The sequence below is a fragment of the Pecten maximus genome, chromosome 9, assembly GCF_902652985.1.
Source record: "Pecten maximus chromosome 9, xPecMax1.1, whole genome shotgun sequence".
Lineage (NCBI taxonomy): Eukaryota > Metazoa > Mollusca > Bivalvia > Pectinida > Pectinidae > Pecten > Pecten maximus.
The window spans coordinates 42,932,094-42,951,865 of record NC_047023.1 but is presented as its reverse complement, the minus strand read 5'-3'; the positions used below and the strand labels follow the sequence as shown (position 1 = coordinate 42,951,865).

The following is a 19,772-nucleotide window of genomic DNA, read 5'->3' as shown; positions in this document are numbered from 1 at the left end:
TTCCGACAAAACAGAGATTTGTTTCTCTTCTTCGACATTTACTGTTCTGGCGAGAAACACAAAACCGTTTGATCTAACCTAACACTAATTGTGGAAGCTAACATATGCCATTTGTAACAGATAATGATGTCGGTATGCCGTTACGATGTATGCTACTATTTGACATTATAAGCGTGAAACCTAACCCACGAGGGTTCACGATCATGTGGACTTATCTTATAATCAGGCATTCAGAGATCAGTATAACACCGCTCTGACATCGATGGTCACCACGAGCGAGTTTTCGGGGCCTGTTTTGTATCAGACCCGCATTTGTTTATACTTTGCTAGAGAATCTGTGTGTAATTTGATAGTTTTCATGACAAACCGAATGTGTATAAGTAGTGATGTATTTTACACCGTAGATATTTCTGTCGGTCCGACGCCAAAAAATAATAAATTTCATACGTTATAGGGTTAACGTTGTCTAACGTCACTCTCGAGTTTTATTTGAGTTCTTTGTTTCCTGTTTATAAGATGTGCTGGTATTTGTGATGAGCTGGTGTTTTGTTCTTCATTTAATACAAATAATATCAATTTTACAATATTTACATTCTGTGTTGCGTTTGCCTCTATGTTGTAAGTAAACCAAACTGTATTTACTACAATTTACAGTGATTCGGTCAGAGTAGGAATACAGCTCCAGGTGTTGTAGGTTAAACAATGGCCGCCAGTTACTTTCGGCCTATAGAGCTTTCGAATGTTAGCATTTTTCTGCATAAACCATCACAATAAAATAAAGCAACGCAAGTTATGAGGGAAAAATTTAATGATTGAAAAATTTAAAGTCGACACAAAATCATTATAAGCGCTATTCTTGATCTATACGAAGTAATCAAATTGGTTTCCGATTGTGTATGTTCACTGATGTCAAAGACCATCCTTACTCCAAAATCGAGCCCCTGTGAAGTTGAACATCCTCTGCTAAGTTAGCGACACTGATGTGACGGGTTAGACTGGATCTGTACCGAACGAAATATCCTTGGAATCGTTTTCACCTACTGTCAAGACGACTTTCATTTAGAATTTAAGAGCTTATATTCTTCTGAAAATAACGTAAATCCAGTCGATAGATACATAGGCCCAAGTGTTTCCGAGGAATCGAGTCTATCCTGTGCAATACCTGTTCAACGCCGCATCATTTCTAAATGCTAACCGTATATCATTGCGCAGAAAAACGGCTTTTATTTTAAACAATCAGAAATTATGCAATTGTGAACAATTTGACGATATCTACAAACGTCTATGAAATATAATATAAAGCCAAATTTGTGCAAATAACGACATGATGGACTATATTATTCCTTCTGGAAATTTCGGCTGTTCCGGTATTTTAACTTGATGGCGTCAATGATAGGAGAAGCGGCAAATTTAAATGCGTCTTAAGCTACAGTAAATAAAAAAAATCTTTATAACGGGCGATATTCTATTTATCTGTCACCCAAATTGTATTCATATCGACTGTATACTACCATTTGGTAACAGTTCAATGCTTAAATATCTTACAACGCATCGAACACCTCAAAACAAGTAAGGTTTTTTTTTCTGACGATCTCCAAATTGTTAATCATGAATAATTCTGGTTACCAGATCGTAGATTTGAGCAGTGCATATAATAATTTAAAAAGACAAATTCAGATAATCGATAGCTAACGCCAGATTCTAAGAACGATAACTCCTGCAAACCAGATGTCGTTCGGAAACCTGGCGCTGTAGACCTAGAATCAACTCGCAGCATTAATTCAACATTTGTTTCTTTAATGAAATAAATTGTCTTCTTAGTTCGATAGTAAGAGTCAATTATATTCTAGTTATTTTGGCTTGAGAACCACAGAAACTTTGACCGGCAAAACAATCGTTTTAGGTAATGTTGCCATAGCTAAAGGCTTGTTTATGTTATATGACATACCAACAGTGACGTCACACTGGCGTACGAAATTTTGATGTCGCAGAATATTTAGACTGGGATAAATAAAACAAATGTGCTGTATTGCAAACAATACTGACATATAGTCATCATTCGTTTGATTACGATCGAAATGTCGTCATCACTAGTTGGATGAGGACGCTGACGTCACATTTAATTCATTAAAAGGTGTCTAACAAAAAAACCGTGATACTTTAACTAACATGCCAAGTACATGTTGTCTTTAATAACGATGTAAGTGAAATGTCGGAGAATAACGACACCAAACGAGTACCTCATTGACGATATAAACTTCACATCAGTCTAGTCATCTGAGTCTTTTTCATGTTTACTTCCTTTCAGACATGTCACGTGGTAGTAGCTGACTATTGGTCAATATGGACAGAATGGAGCGAATGTTCCCGCACGTGCGACTCCGGGGCGGCCTACCAGCTAAGACGTTGCCTGCGCAGTAGGAGGTTTGCGCGAGGTTGTGATGGGGAGCATATCCGTTACTCGACATGTAAAACTCAGGTAAACATAGGACGGACAAGTCTCACACTACTCCATAAACTTGTAACACTCAGGTAACCATAGCACGGACAAGTCTCACACTACTCCATAAACCGCTATATGGGGTTTTAACTAGCAAGTTAATAGCATAAGTATTTGAAGTTTTGTCGATTTACAGAAATAAACTTGACTAAAGCTATTTTACTGTCGATGATTTGATAGGTTCATTGAGTAATGGCTTAAATTGGACTACATGTATATATATAGTTAGCCTACCTCTGATGTGTGAACAGATCAGGCTAGAACTATATTGACCATTCCGTGGTTTAGATCAGGGTAGTACTATATTGACCATTCCGTGGTTTAGATCAGGGTAGTACTATATTGACCATTCCGTGGTTTAGATCAGGCTAGAACTATATTGACCATTCCATGGTTTAGATCAGGGTATAACTATATTGACCATTCCATGGTTTAGATCAGGGTATAACTATATTGACCATTCCGTGGTTTAGATCAGGGTATAACTATATTGACCATTCCATGGTTTAGATCAGGGTATAACTATATTGACCATTCCATGGTTTAGATCAGGGTATAACTATATTGACCATTCCGTGGTTTAGATCAGGGTATAACTATATTGACCATTCCGTGGTTTAGATCAGGGTATAACTATATTGACCATTCCATGGTTTAGATCAGGGTATAACTATATTGACCATTCCGTGGTTTAGATCGAGGTAGAACTATATTGACAATTCCGTGGTTTAGATCAGGGTAGAACTATATTGACCATTCCGTGGTTTAGATCAGGGTAGAACTATCTTGACCATTCCGTGGTTTAGATCAGGGTAGAACTATCTTGACCATTCCGTGGTTTAGATCAGGGTAGAACTATCTTGACCATTCCGTGGTTTAGATCAGGGTAGAACTATATTGACAACTCGGGGTAGAACAACATTGACCATTCCGTGGTTTAGATCCCCGCAGAATTGATGCAAGTTAGATATATGTATAGTTCGGTTATATCAGAGATATGTAGCCCAAATAAAACATCGTACCATTAACCTCTACAGGAATGTCCTCGTGGGAGTGTGGACTTCCGGATGCAGCAATGCGCCGCGCACAATGATGATCGACATATGGTGACCGATCTGAAGTGGGTTCCCTACCATGATTCGACAAGCCCCTGTGCCCTTTATTGTCAGGCTGTGGGTTCGAATACTATTCGGAAGTTCAGTCCGAAAGTCCTTGACGGAACGCGATGTCAAAATGATGTTCTGGATATCTGTATTAATGGGAAATGTTGGGTAAGACTAATGATTGTTTTATATGACTGGTCTACAATTATGATTATGTATATCGATAACTTTCCTTTCCATATGACCACACCGCCATTTTCTAAACAAATGTAGTGTATCTCTTTTTTTCTTAATCGACAAACAAAACAAAAATCCCGTGACCCTTGACCCCTTTCAGTCCATACTTAGTATACTGTAGAACCCTGAAGTAACCCGGCGTATTGTTTTCCTCTCAGCCTGTTGGTTGTGATAAGGTCCTTGGCTCCAAGAAATACATGGACTCGTGTGGAGTGTGTGGTGGCAATAACTCGTGTTTATCTCAGACCGGAAACACGTGGTACAGATGGATCAATACCGGATATGGACCTTGTTCGGAGACCTGTGGTGTAGGTAACATCGATTACTTCCCCTTTTGTAATATCCATATATAGTTTGTCTCCCTTGATTTGGGCGTTATTTATGTGTTATATTTTGAAGGAATTGATCCCTCTGATTTAGAAAATCGTGTGTAACTCATTAGATTATCGATGTTATAAATTTCTTGTCACATAATTGGCCTGTTATCTAGTGAATTCGACCATGTAGATTTTTTTTAGCTTTTGTTTTTCTTTTTTGAGGGAGGGGGGTGCCAATGCTCGTAAAGATAAACCTTCGAGAGACAATTTTAATCTTATCTCATAACATGAAATTGTATGCTCGCCTGAGTCTCTCAAAATTTACTCTCACAAAAATAACCTCTGAAAAAAGTCTCGTATCATCAATCTAATGAGAAGGGAAACATATGACAGATGGTCGGTATATGTCGGTATATTTAGTACATACAGATTTCAGGTGCGAGAATTTAAAAACAAAAAAACAAATACAAAAAAAGACGCAAGGCAGATACAGAATGACAAAGCATACGCAAGAAAAATATCGTGTGAATTGATGACAGCAGAGTGAGAGATTGAGAGAGTGATGTCATGGAGCCTACACCAGATTCAATTAAACCTTTCAGTGTTCGGTATTTAATTGTGGATATAAAAGTGTTTTTATTCCACTGTTTTTGGAACGCTTACGTCCACAGAGAATCCTACGCAATGTAAGAAATAAAATATAGTACTTTGATAAAGACAGTTTCTTCGTCCCACGTAAAAAAAAAAATGGCCTTTCTTTCCGTTAGACTACGATAGATGTACGCAGAATTAAAAAAAAAAATACGACAAGCAATCAAGTGTAAAAGTTATGTTTTTGTCTCCATATTAAAATGAAGCTATTCTGATGATTGAACTTATCTCTGTTTATATGATGTCAGGTTACCAAGAACGCCGTGTAGCTTGCCAAGACACGAGAACCAGACGATTAGTAAACAGCCAAAATTGTCGCGGAAGTGACGTCATCGCACCGGTCCGACAGCAATGTATCAACAGGAAATGTTTGCCAAGGTCAGAAATTAATATGATTTCGTAAAAAAAGATAAAAAATACACAACGCATCAAAATCAGCTATTATATCTCAAAAGTAGACATCCACGTGATCTGGTTTCGCATTATCGCTCCCATCGATCCCGTGGGGGCATTTTCACAAAAGGTCTCGAGTTTTCATGAATCAAACCCAGTTATCTGACGGCTCCGTTTAGAATGGCTTCGGAAAATGTCACCAAAAAGAAGCGTTGTTTTATCTGTTCTTAGGTTAACTTTGCTAGATGGCAGACAACTAACCATGCGCACAGCCATCTTGGTATATTGTCTCCATTTTCCATTCGAAAAAGAACTTAATTGATAAGAAGCATTTTGATTGGTCGATAAAAATGTTAATGTTAATACAAACCGAATTGCCTCCACGGATCAAACGAGTAAAACGCAAAGAAGAATCCATGGGAGCCGATGATGTCATATTCCGTGAATCATATACAGGTATTAATATACGTGTACATGAGAAACTCCTCGCCTCCGTCTGCCGGCGTAGAAAATGAGGGGTTCAAATTGTCACCTTCACACAACGGCCGGTCACATGCTAGTAGTTCCGATTGTTACATTGGTTATTTTAGCATAATTAAGCCATCCTATAGTGTTCTAATAAAAATCACCAGCAGTTGTCGTTATATATACTCACTTACTCACTTAATAAGTGAGTGTAAGGAACGACAACTCTGGGTCAAGATTCGTTTATTCGGCACGGATGCCGGACATCTGACTGGGAGTTATTATCATCCTGATAATTTACAGCTGGCGTGTCGGACCCTGGTACGACTGTACTCAGACGTGTGGTGGCGGGTTTGCATGGCGGACCGTCATTTGTGTGGACACATTTATAGACGGTACACAGAGAGTGTTGACGGATACAGAGTGTCCGAACCCCAAACCTTCCACCAGGAAATCGTGTGGGAATACTCTATGTCCGAAATGGTACGCGGGAGAATGGACGCCGGTAAGTACACAATAGCTGTAATCACCCAGATTATTCCTCGAATATATTTACGTTGCTTTTACTATTTCAATATAATTTATTTCTTTGTCATTTTTTTTATTCATAGACGTCATTTATACCAAGGTAATCGTCAATTTTCGAGTTTTTGTTAACTTCGAAACACTTGCTTGTATATAATGTATATTTTATATGAGTTGACCATGTTGAGACGATGCTGACTCCATAGGATATGAAGTTTAAATAAAGTCTAGCATCATCATTATTATCAAATGTCATGAAATCTTAGTTCTGGTCAAGTCCTTGTCGTCATTCTAGAACTTTGAAATCAGTTTTCCAGACAAGTTCGTTGTAAGAATGGACGAGTTATTTCCCTTTCGTATTTTTTTTATTCAGTAGGCGAAGTGATTTTATTTGTATCTTATTAATTAAAAGTCAACATTAAAATGGCTTATGGTGTAGGCACATCTTAAAGACTTAAGACCACGAAACAACTACGAAATGTAGATAGTTTTGGTTTCTGTTACATTTGAAACTTTCACAAATGAATAAATCTTCATCATTAACTTCCTAACTGATAAACAATTTCTTGCAAAAAATGTCTGTAGAGTAGATGTGTGAGAAGACAATGTTTATTGATGATAACAATGCTCTATTGTTGTCATTGTTATAGTGTAGCGTTTCGTGTGGGCCAGGATTCCAAGATCGAGATGTCGTGTGTCGACATATCGGGATCCAGTTTTGCCCTGCTGATAGAAAGCCTGTCACCAGAAAGAATTGCTCAACTAATATACCATGTTCTTCACAAAATGGTGAGAATGCTCTGTCTACTTCATCATCAGGAGCGGGCGCTGACTTTCTTAAAATCATTCTACTGTATCAGTTTGAAATCTGTAAATTTTATGTTAAGTCTTATCTGATTATAGCATTGCCTATAGGCTTAGGATGTTAATAGTTTTTATCCGCGATCATGAACAGTGTATGCTTGTTTTTTTTTGTTTTGTTTTTTTATATTTTTCTTTTTTTTTTTTGTGCTTTGTTATTTTGTTAAGTTTTTTTACAAGATACACATTTATACCATTTACACGTGCCTTCCTGATTTGGCTTATCTGTTAAGGTACTGTCTCTGATACCAGTATGGCGGAGACTTGCACAAAAATGCTTCATCATATCAATTAATTTCTTATTTGTTAAGATGATATACAGGAGGCATATGACGGAGAGCAGCGGGATTCTTTTTACACCAGTGACGTCATCTATGACGACAATATAGACACACAGCGGTTAGGGGTCCCGAGGTAAAATATACTTAACCAATTTCATTTTGAATTATCAGGACTCTTCTTTGTCTCTTTATATCTTTAAATGATGTTTAAACGTTGGCTATTATCGTTACTCGTATTACCAACAACTCAAAATGCCTTAAGATGAAGTGAGTAATGAAATAAACATAACAAGCACAATAATTCACTTACTCGAATACTCAGATAACTCGAACTCCTTGTATCTTGCCGACTTCGAGTTAACGAGATTCGACTTATAGAATTAAAAACCGACAATTCTTGATCAGTTTGATATCTGTCTTATCTTCATTTGTTTACTGTCGCTTCAGACCTTAGTTCTAGTGAGGATGTAAAACCCCTTTTTTGTTATCAGGTTTGTGGTTAGTCACTGGGGACCCTGTAGCGCCACCTGTGGGAAGGGAGCCCGGTTCCGGTTTGTCCGCTGTAAGGTGTACCTGTCCTTCCTGGACACCGTCACGGATCTCTCGGACTCCGACTGCCAAGGTCTGTACAGTCGCCCTGTTTCCTACAGGAGCTGGTTAGTGCCACTAGCCCGAGTTTCCTCTGGCTCTGACACCATGACTGGTGTAGAGGCCCTACACCAGACATGGTGTCAGGGCCAGAGGAAACTCGGGCTACACCAGACATGGTGTCAGGGCCAGAGGAAACTCGGGCTACACCAGACATGGTGTCAGGGCCAGAGGAAACTCGGACTATAGTGCCGCTTGAAGTAAAATTCTATGTCGTAATTACGATTAACTCGTAGTATATCGTAATTACGAGATAACTGAGTCGTAATTACGACATACTAATTCGCAATTATGATATAAAAAGTTTACTTCATTTGGCACTAACCGGCTTCCGTAGTTTCCAAATCAGACATAAAAGCTTAATACAAAACCAAGTAAGATATGACATAACGATATATTGTTATGTTTGTAATATGATCTGTATATATATCCAATTTCGTGACGTGTACCGATAATTTAGGTTGTTCCAGAAGGCATTGCTACCGCTGATTTGTTCTCTTTGTGCATTTCGAGTCTCAGAATTCAGTTATCTCGAAGTCAAAACTTGTACCTCAAAATTTCGAGTTTCGTGTACATTAACAATAACTCAAAACATTGAGATAGAAAATAAAAATCACGTGAGAGGAGAGGAAGGCAGGATATGATGAGAAAGTGGGAAACCCAGTCCCCAGAGTAGAAACATCACAGAGAAGAAAAAAGTGGGACATGAGGAGAAAGTGGGAAAGGAGAATCGTTTAGAGGGATCTAGGAGGAATAATGGAACGTCAGAGAGGAGAAAAAACGAGATAAGATGAGAAAATGGAGGGGTATCGTTAGAAGGATCTAGGAAGAATAATGGAACGTCAGAGAGGAGGGAAAAAAAAATGGAACGTCAGAGAGGAGGGAAAAAAGTAGATAAGATGGAGGGGTACCGTTAGGGGGATCTATGAAGAATAATGGAACGTCAGAGAGGAGGGAAAACACTAGATAAGATGGAGGGGTACCGTAAGAGGGATCTAGGATGAGAAAGGGAGCGGGAATAGGAAATATATAGAATGTCTTATTGTATAGAATAATGATATTGAAAAGGGTAAATGAGGTTATACGGCTAGGAGATATAGTCTATTGTATCTGGGGTAAACCTGAGACAGAGATGATCACAACGTCCAATATTACGAACTGTTCACATCACGAATTCTCATATCACAAAGCGTCATATTACGAACTCTCATATTACGAATTCTTATATTACGAACTCTTCTCCTCACAAATACTGATACCTATATCGAAAAGTGATATTTCAAGACACTTATGTTACAAATTCTAATATCAGAACTGTAATACTACGAAAACTGGCATTGATATCACGAACTCTGTATTAAGAACTAAGATGAAACGAATTCCTATATCACGAAATAATAATGCTTCGACAGTTTATTATATATTTCATTTTTGTGAAATTAAAATTTTCAGACGTGAAACCGGCGGAAAGTGGACCGTGTGAAGGAGACCCCTGTCTCGATCACTACGAATACCGCGCCATCGGCGAGACCGAATGCAGCAGAAGTTGTTTGGGAGGCAAGTCATCAGTAAATACCGAGATATTCAGAGTATCAGATAAATATGTTTATATCAATAAATACCGAGTCGTTCAGAGTAGCAGTTACATGTATGTTTGTTTATCAATAAATACCGAGACATACCGAGACATTCAGAATAGCAGATGCATATGGATGAATCAATGAATACATTTTTATATCAATAAATCTCAACAGAGGTGAGAAATGAGGACTAAAGTTTTGTTTTTGCTTTTTGATGTTTTATGTAATAGGCGTAAAAGAATCTATTCTCCGATGTGTCAACAAGTTTACTGACGAGATATCACCGGAAAGGCTCTGTGCAGAAGCGGAAGCGATCCCAATAGAAAGAAAGGTGTGCAATGACTTTCCATGCCCACAAAGGTAAGATTATCTGGCTTAAAGTAAGTACCAATGACGTTTTCTTTGTATGTTAGCTGTATTTTTTCAATTTACAGATTAAAAAATTAAATGTCGTACATTTTATTTAACTTTTATTTAATCATTGCTTGTCAAATGCTTGTTAATGTTCCCGAGTTTTTTTGTTTTTGTTTTCATAGGTGGAAAGTTGGCTATTTCCAGCGTTGCTCCGCGACGTGCGGAGGAGGGTTCATGTTACGGAATGTCACGTGTGTTCAGGAATTCGCTTCCGGTAGGAACAACATTCTAAATCTTCCAGACTTCATGTGCGATCAGCCAACTCCTCCCCGGCGTCAGCATTGTAATCGTATCAATTGCCCGGCGAAATGGGTGGTCAGCAACTGGTCAGAGGTACGAATTTATACTTATATCAGATTATATCCTGAGATATATTGATAAACATCACGGGTCAATATGATGTCCTTATTACCAGGCCTAGTATGAATGCTGCCTCCATATTGAAACACCTTGTATGAATGCTGCATCCATATTGTAACGCCTTGTATGAATGCTGCCTCCATATTGTAATGCCTTGTATGAATGCTGCCTCCATATTGTAACGCCTTGTATGAATGCTGCCTCCATATTGTAACGACTTGTATGAATGCTGCCTCCATATTGTAACGACTTGTATGAATGCTGCCTCCATATTGTAACGCCTTGTATGAATGCTGCCTCCATATTGTAACACCTTGTATGAATGCTGCCTCCATATTGTAACGCCTTGTATGAATGCTGCCTCCATATTGTAACGCCTTGTATGAATGCTGCCTCCATATTGTAATGCCTTGTATGAATGCTGTCTCCATATTGTAACGTCTTGTATGAATGCTGTCTCCATATTGTAACACCTTGTATGAATGCTGCATCCATATTGTAACGCCTTGTATGAATGCTGCATCCATATTGTAACGCCTTGTATGAATGCTGCCTCCATATTGCCAGGCCTTGTATGAATGCTGCCTCCATATTGCCAGGCCTTGTATGAATGCTGCCTCCATATTGTAACGCCTTGTATGAATGCTGCCTCCATATTGCCAGGCCTTGTATGAATGCTGCCTCCATATTGCCAGGCCTTGTATGAATGCTGCTTCTATATTGTAACACCTTGTATGAATGCTGCCTCCATATTGTAACGCCTTGTATGAATGCTGCCTCCATATTGTAATGACTTGTATGAATGCTGCCTCCATAGTGCCAGACCTTGTATGAATGCTGCCTCCATATTGTAACGACTTGTATGAATTCTGCCTCCATATTGTAACGTCTTGTATGAATGCTGCCTCCATATTGTAATGACTTGTATGAATGCTGCCTCCATATTGTAACGACTTGTATGAATTCTGCCTCCATATTGAAACGTCTTGTATGAATGCTGCCTCCATATTGTAACGTCTTGTATGAATGCTGCCTCCATAGTGCCAGACCTTGTATGAATGCTGCCTCCATATTGTAACGCCTTGTATGAATGCTGCCTCCATATTGTAACGCCTTGTATGAATGCTGCCTCCATATTGTAACGCCTTGTATGAATGCTGCCTCCATATTGTAACGCCTTGTATGAATGCTGCCTCCATATTGTAACGCCTTGTATGAATGCTGCCTCCATATTGTAACGCCTTGTATGAATGCTGCCTCCATATTGTAACGCCTTGTATGAATGCTGCCTCCATATTGTAACGCCTTGTATGAAAGCTGCCTCATTGTAACGCCTTGTATGAATGATGCTTCCATATTGTAACACCTTGTATGAATGCTGCTTCCATATTGTAATGACTTGTATGAATGCTGCTTCCATATTGTAATGACTTGTATGAATGCTGCTTCCATATTGTAATGACTTGTATGAAAGCTGCCTCATTGTAACGCCTTGTATGAATGATGCTTCCATATTGTAACACCTTGTATGAATGCTGCTTCCATATTGTAATGACTTGTATGAATGCTGCTTCCATATTGTAATGACTTGTATGAATGCTGCTTCCATATTGTAATGACTTGTATGAATGCTGCTTCCATATTGTAATGACTTGTATGAATGCTGCTTCCATATTGCCAGACATTGTATGATTGCTATGTAACTGACCAGAGACATGTAACTGACCAGAGATGTGTAACTGACCAGAGATATGTAACTGACCAGAGATATGTAACTGACCAGAGATATGTAACTGACCAGAGATATATAACTGACCAGTATGTAACTGACCAGAGATATGTAACTGACCAGAGATATGTAACTGACCAGAGATATATAACTGACCAGAGATATGTAACTGACCAAATATATAGTACTGACCAAATATATAGTACTGACCAGAGATGTGTAACTGACCAGAGATGTGTAACTGACCAGTACTATGATTGGTTTTATTTCCTTCCAGTGTTCCATATCCTGTGGTTTTGGCCTCCGGTCACGTGACGTGTTCTGCGTGAAGGAGCTGTCCGATGGACGAACAGTCAATGTTACTTATGACGAGTGTTGGAACATCCTTCAGCCGGACAGATTTCAACAGTGTAACCGCACAAAATGTCCGACGCCAAAAATTAAAACGGTTGATGCCGTATTTTTTCAACTGAATAAAATAAAAAGAATTCGCCTGAGTGTGGGGATGAAGGCGTCGGTGTTGCCAGGGACGACAGTAATTATAAAATGTACCGCAAAGGGGGTAAACAAAAAGGCGATACAGTGGCTCAAAGACGGACGTCGGTTTTACATGACGTCACGAGTGAAATTAACACAACGTTATGCTTTAAAAATAAGGAAAAGTCGACCGGAAGTTGATTCTGGTGTCTATACTTGTAAATATGGTAAAGTGCGTGCAAATATGACGCTTCTGTTCAGTACAGTTTACGATCTTTTCCAAGAAACGGTTATCCGAGAATCATACCTTTCGGAAATGCTTGCGGAAACACGTGCAGGAAACATGACAACATTTCAAAAGGATCCGCTGGATCGGACTATACGACCATTGTACCTCGTGGAAGTTCCTTGGAGCGCATGCTCAGCCACGTGCGGTGGTGGACTACAAAATAGGAATGTCTCTTGTGAAATTATTACCAATGACTATTATGAAATGTTTCCGATGCGGACCTGCATCAAGGCTGGATATCCTAAACCGGAACTTATACGTAGTTGTAATCTCGTGCCTTGTACATTTTGGAAAGTCGGTGATTGGTCAGAGGTAATAAAACAACGCTTTTACTGTTGAGTATTACGTGCTTCAAGAATATCCTTACTGCCTTTTTAAATACGTTCTTCTTTGTACCTTCAAAATGTATGGTGAGATGTTCAATATCGTAAATATCAAAGCATATTTCAATGTATGAACATGCGTTCATTGAATCGAACCATATAATATAGCAAGTGTATAAAATAGATGGAAAACCTTATACATACAAATATTCTTTGCCTGAATTCTCTTAATTATATAGACGTGTGACCAATGACCCAATTTCGTTAAAAGGTAATTGAGATTCTCTGTTCCAAATTCCATATTCCAGTGTCTACACACAAAGTGCACGAGGACCATGTTCTCGTTGATGGAGAGAACTGTGACGTGTGTGTCAGAAGAAGATGAAACAGTTCCAATCAATTCGACCTACTGCGAAGGGCCGATGGCGGGGCCACATCCCATCAGGGAATGTATCAACGTCAACTGCACCGCTAGGTGGAACACGTCCACGTGGTCAGACGTAAGTACGTCATCAGGTTTGTGTTGAAGGCTTGATTACGTCACCAATGATATTTCCAAGGCTTGTACCACAATACGTGAAGGGAAAGTATCAGGTCTGTTGGCGGAATTAAACGAGATGTTGTTATAGATATTGAGGGCTTATTCCGAGCATTGACAGAATTGCCCGAACATTAACGGAAATAGCCGATATGTTTCTATAGATATTGAGGGTTTATTCCGAGCATTGACAGAATTGCCCGAACATTAACGGAAATAGCCGATATGTTTCTATAGATATTGAGGGTTTATTCCGAGCATTGACATAATTTCCCGAACATTGACAGAATTATCCGATTTGTTGCAAAAGATATTGAGGGTTTATTCCGAGCATTGACCGAATTTCCTGCACGCTTATGGAATTATCCGAGATGTTACTATAGACATTGAGAGTTTGACGGAAATGGCCGATATTTTGCGATTAATTTTGGTGTATATTTCATACGTGGTGATTTAAAAAAAATGGTGGGGATGGGATTGGTGATCAGTCCAAAATATCTCGATTACTACGACTAATCGTGAACATAAACACTTGTATATCTATACACAATACCATTCATATTCAACACTATCACAACCCTCCAAAATTTTGAGCTTATAATTTTTGTCTTTTTCAATGATTAATTGCAAATGTAAGAAATTCTATTTCTATAATTGTTATATATTGTGTGTAAATTATTTGTCTTGTGAGTGGTCAGATTTGGGACTCTGTCTTTTCAGTGTATGGGTGAGTGTGGAAAGAAAGGTTTCAGAGCTAGGATGCTGAACTGTATATGGTCGAACTCGGGACTGCCAGCCATGCGTCATTGTGAAGGGGTCCGCCGACCGAGAACGAGAAAACCTTGTCTTAAAAAGTGTTCTGTGGGTAAGGAACTATACATAACATATTCTTACCGAAATATCTCAACAGGAGCATTGGATCGTCCATTAAATTTCTTTGGCATTTCTGGTGGATTACCATTTGTTTTCGTACTTCTGTTATATCTCTATACTTCATGTATCACTTTGTATATCTCTGTACTTCATGTATCACTATGTATATCTCTGTATATCTCTGTACTTCATGTATCACTTTGTATATCTCTGTATATCTCTGTACTTCATGTATCACTTTTTATATCTCTGTATATCTCTGTATATCTCTGTACTTCATGTATCACTTTGTATATCTCTGTACTTCATGTATCACTTTGTATCTCTCTGTATCACTCTGTATATCTCTGTACTTCATGTATCACTTTGTATATCTCTGTACTTCATGTATCACTTTGTATATCTCACTCTGTATCACTCTGTATCACTCTATATATCTCTGTACTTCATGTATCACTTTGTATATCTCACTCTGTATATCTCTGTATATTATCACATGTTATCTTACTCATGTATCACTCTTGTATATCTCTTACTTCATGTATCACTTGTATATCTCTTTACTTCCATGTATCACTTTGTATATCTCTGTACTTCATGTACTGACTATCTTGTTATGTATCACTGTATATCTGTACTTCATAATCCTTCTGTATACTCTTACTTCATGTATATCTCTATATATCTCTGTACTTCATGTATCACTCTGTATATCTCACTCTGTATATCTCTGTACTTCATGTATCACTTTGTATATCTCTGTACTTCATGTATCACTTTGTATATCTCTGTACTTCATGTATCACTCTGTATATCTCTGTACTTCATGTATCACTCTGTATATCTCTGTACTTCATGTATCACTCTGTATATCTTTGTATATCTTTGACATCATGTTTATCTCTGTATATGTAACCCTGGGGAATACTAGCCACAATATACCGCTCGGCTAGAGATGTATTCTCTTTAGCTCGATCGGTTGAGCGTAAGATAAGCCAGCGGTCCCAGGTTCTATCCTTAGCGGAGGCAGTGATTTAAATTGAATTAATCATGCGCTTTAGATCTGTTACATTTATATATTTACTTCATGTATCACTGGATATGTCTGTATATTCAGATACATTAATGTATATTCCCGTTACATCATTATACATCTCTTTACTTCCGGTACCTCAAGATGTGTCTTTATACTTCCGTTACACCATTAAACATCTCTATACTTCCGGTACATCAAGATGTGTCTTTATACTTCCGTTACACCATTATACATCTCTATACTTCCGGTACATGAAGATGTGTCTTTATACTTCCGTTACACCATTATACATCTCTATACTTCCGGTACATCAAGATGTACCTTTATACTTCCGTTACACCATTATACATCTCTATACTTCCGGTACATCAAGATGTGTCTTTATACTTCCGTTACACCATTATACATCTCTATACTTTCCGGTACATCAAGATGTGTCTTTATACTTCCGTTACATCATTATACATCTCTATACTTCCGGTACATGAAGATGTGTCTTTATACTTCCGTTACACCATTATACATCTCTATACTTCCGGTACATGAAGATGTGTCTATCGTTTCCTGTTAATGACATCATATGTTTAACTTTTCAGAGTGTACCGATGAATCCGACTACTGTAGTATTGTGAAGATCATGCGACTGTGTAACAGTGGTAGTTTCCGGACAAAGTGCTGTAGGACCTGCTCATAACCAAACGTATCTTCTGTCACGTTTGTTAATCAATATTTATTTACCACCACTCATCAAACTTTGTTGTATTCCAACGATGCCGGAAATATTTTATTCTATTGTTTTTAATGCTGTTAAATATTCTTTGTTATGTGAGTGATGACGTATCTGTCGATGGAGACTTGGCACAAAGTTCCAACCTCCACGGTCCATGTGGTTGTTAAAAAGATGAAGAGAATATGCCTTAAATTTTCAAAAATTCGATAAAAGATACTAGGGTTTTCTTCATGTAATGGTTCTGACTGATTCATTATGTAGACAATTCTATCACACAAGTAACCTATGTCTGTAAGCACTCGCAATAACTGCATCTTATTACACTAATATGGCTCCTGAAATTGCAAAAATAAACAAAAAACATCACAATCTGAACCTGCAGCTCCGCACATGGAAAGTACCGTAAATAGTTAAGTAATTTGATATACATGTTATAAATGAAATGTGTGGTTTGTACCAAGTTTCTATGAAATTATTTTATTTGATGTTACATTGCTTTAAAAGAAAATGTATTTAACAATGCATTGGTTAGAGGTTACATATTATTACCATGACAACTTAGATGGCGTCGATGAAATTTTAATCTGTTGTGTTATGAAATTGGTATGCTGAAGTTGGTTATGTGCCTGAATGTTTCATAAGCTAGATATACGATATCAGGTTTAAAAGCCTGCAAAATGCATGTGTAAGAAAATATATGGGAAGTATATATAACAAAAAAACGGATACCGGTATGTGATACTAGAACGCTGTACGCGCTTAGAGGATGAACAAGATTATGATTAAACAATCTGTTAATTTTCCCTTTGTCATTGCTGTCTTGCCTTTAACTGTAAATGTTTGTTCTTGACAGAACCGTATAAAATACTCCATACAAATATACCTCGGTTCAACTTTTTGCATTTATCTTTGAAGAAAAATTATCATGGAAGAAATAGAGTCGTGGTAATGTTATTGTTAGTTTCCAAGGTCAAGAGGTCAATGGTCAAGGTTATGGACATACTGAAAGGCTGAACTAAATTCGCTTATCAAATCCGTTGACTTTTCCTGTGTGCGTCTCGATTTTAATATGTAATACATATAATGGTCTTAGATTGCAAGTTCAAAGGTCGCGGTGAGCAATGTTTCGCGTCGTCTGTTCGTCGTAATACCTAAATAACGTTCAAAAGTTCAAATTCACGGAATCAAGTCCTTCACAGACTCCGTACATGTATTCCTTCAGATTCCCTAGCAAAACATTGTACTGATATCACACACATGTTCAAAATCGGTAACAGACATACTGAATTGGTTCTTACTTTCAGAATCTACTCACGATATCGAGGTTACCATTGGTAACATTTAAAATTTGACGTCAAAATGTGGATTCCCAAACACGAATTTATTTCGGACCAACTGTTATAACAGTTTTAAGTAATTTCACACGAATTCAAACCTTGGTCAAGCATTTTCATATCTGCTCTCTTCCGCTTCAACCGTACAGGTAAACATTACGCTAATACTTTGAGGTGTGACTTCAACTGAATATTAATTCGATAAAATTATATTTCCCCAAAATCAAAATAAACACTGAAAACAAAACCTATGTTCATGTATCTATTTTAACCTTTTAAACAATGTTTAATGAGAAGAGGTAATCTACTTCTGCATAGTGCTTGTAAGTTCTCGGAGGTATTCATTATATCAACAAACATTTAATTGAATCTGTATCATGCAGAGCTTACAGGGAACAACCAACCAATTGAAAAAATATATTTTGAAACAGCCCCTGTGTATAGAAAGTTGAGCCAAGGATAAAATGTCTGACAGCCACTGATTGGCCAGTATGTTCTGAAGTGAGAAAATAGATATGTAGCCTGATAGGTAACTATCAATAAGAGATGTTGAGATAAATTTCGTAAATCCGATTGATTTTTTCCCAAAAGTGCACGTAATGATAATAAACAGGTAAACATTTAAGATTTTGAGAAGTTTTACTACGAAATTCACCTATTTTCAAAATGGCTACCCTGAAGAAAATTTGAGCTGAAGGACCCAACTGTTTTTTGATTAGGTTTTATATCAGACCCTAAAATTTTGTTTTAAACCATAATCGTCATATTGAATTCAAGAATTTGAATGAAATACTCCAAAAGGTTAACACTAAAGTCTATGGGAAAACAATTGGTTGGTTGGTCCCTTCTAATAGTAAAGGAGGTGAATATTCCTTCTAAAAGAATGGTGTAAAAGTATATCATATTTACGAATTCCATTAGTGGTTTTTAAAGAACTTTTAAGTTATAGATGTATATGACCTTGTATTGCGCATGTTTTTCTCTTTGCAACTCCTCGACTTATGCCGTCTTTGATTCCGAGCCTTTACGGAATTTGCCGAGGTGTTACGGTGAATGTTTACCTTCCTTCACACGAATATCCGATATGTAAGCAGAAACAGCATATGTATATCCATTAAACCTGTCTGAATAAATTTCTAAAAAAATGTTTGTATCCACGAGCGACATTTCTCATACAAATATGGTATATCAGACTTGCAATTCCACGATCATTAAAAGCTTACACAGAAACTAATATTAGTTTATTAATGTATTTATTACAACCCTCTTTGATTACACGTTCTGCCTGTACACCTGCAGAATACTTCCGGTAGAAACAAAAGAAAGCTTTACGTAAGCTTCGAGTTTGTTTTATCCCTCTAATATATATTTGATATAATGTACTATTTTTGAACCAGCTATGAAATAAATATTGTTTACACTATGATATGTTTTATTGTTGATGGAAGGAAAATGATTATATAGTATTGTTATCATTTTGTAAACAAATTTCGAAAAGCAATTGTGGTCTGCCACACTGGTCAGCACAGTACGTAGACACGTGTAGAGTCAGAACAGCCGTCGTAGACACGCCTATTTAGACACCAATCGGAACAGCCGTAGTAGACGCGCCTTTCTAGAGACCAATCGGACAGCCGTCGTAGACACGCCTGTCGGGTATAAAAACCCGATTCGTTTCAAATAGGCTAGTCACATATAAAAAGAGAGGGATGACCGATTGGTTAAGGTGTCCCGACATTGGTTAAGGTGTCCCGACACTTTAACACTAGCCCTCCAACTCTGTGTTGCGAGTTCGAAACCTACGAAGGGGCAGTTGCCAGGTACTGACCGTAGGCCGGTGGTTTTTCTCCGAGTACTCCGGCTTTCCTCCACCTTCAAAACCTGGCACGTCCTTAAATGACACTGGCCGTTAATAGGACGTTAAACAAAAACAAACCAAAGGGGGAAACAATTATGAACGTTACATATACAAAGAGAAGAACAAACGAAAATGTTCGTCACATAATCAATGAAAAGTACAAACAAATATGTAGGTCACATATACAAAGAGAAGACAAACAAAAATGTTCGTCACATAATCAATGAAAAGTACAAACAAATATGTAGGT

At 37.8% G+C, this 19,772-nt stretch overlaps 1 protein-coding gene across 2 annotated transcripts in view; it reads left to right on the top strand.

Moving 5' to 3' along the window:
* The window catches only part of LOC117334758 (ADAMTS-like protein 1), a 45,318-nt gene extending 28,638 nt beyond the window's left edge, over positions 1 to 16,680 (top strand). Inside the window, exons 2-16 of one of the 2 annotated variants that reach the window (XM_033894554.1) lie at positions 2,309 to 2,479; positions 3,538 to 3,771; positions 3,999 to 4,152; positions 5,057 to 5,186; positions 5,970 to 6,171; positions 6,842 to 6,980; positions 7,364 to 7,466; positions 7,825 to 7,955; positions 9,434 to 9,538; positions 9,792 to 9,921; positions 10,098 to 10,308; positions 12,342 to 13,142; positions 13,462 to 13,653; positions 14,412 to 14,556; positions 16,197 to 16,680. In XM_033894554.1, coding sequence (XP_033750445.1) covers positions 2,309 to 2,479; positions 3,538 to 3,771; positions 3,999 to 4,152; positions 5,057 to 5,186; positions 5,970 to 6,171; positions 6,842 to 6,980; positions 7,364 to 7,466; positions 7,825 to 7,955; positions 9,434 to 9,538; positions 9,792 to 9,921; positions 10,098 to 10,308; positions 12,342 to 13,142; positions 13,462 to 13,653; positions 14,412 to 14,556; positions 16,197 to 16,294 — 2,946 coding nt within the window. In that variant the 3' untranslated portion in view covers positions 16,295 to 16,680. Of the gene's footprint in view, positions 1 to 2,308; positions 2,480 to 3,537; positions 3,772 to 3,998; positions 4,153 to 5,056; positions 5,187 to 5,969; positions 6,172 to 6,841; positions 6,981 to 7,363; positions 7,467 to 7,824; positions 7,956 to 9,433; positions 9,539 to 9,791; positions 9,922 to 10,097; positions 10,309 to 12,341; positions 13,143 to 13,461; positions 13,654 to 14,411; positions 14,557 to 16,196 lie in introns of those variants that run through there. The other variant, XM_033894556.1, reaches the window with a different exon arrangement.
* The last annotated feature ends 3,092 nt before the right edge of the window (positions 16,681 to 19,772 follow it).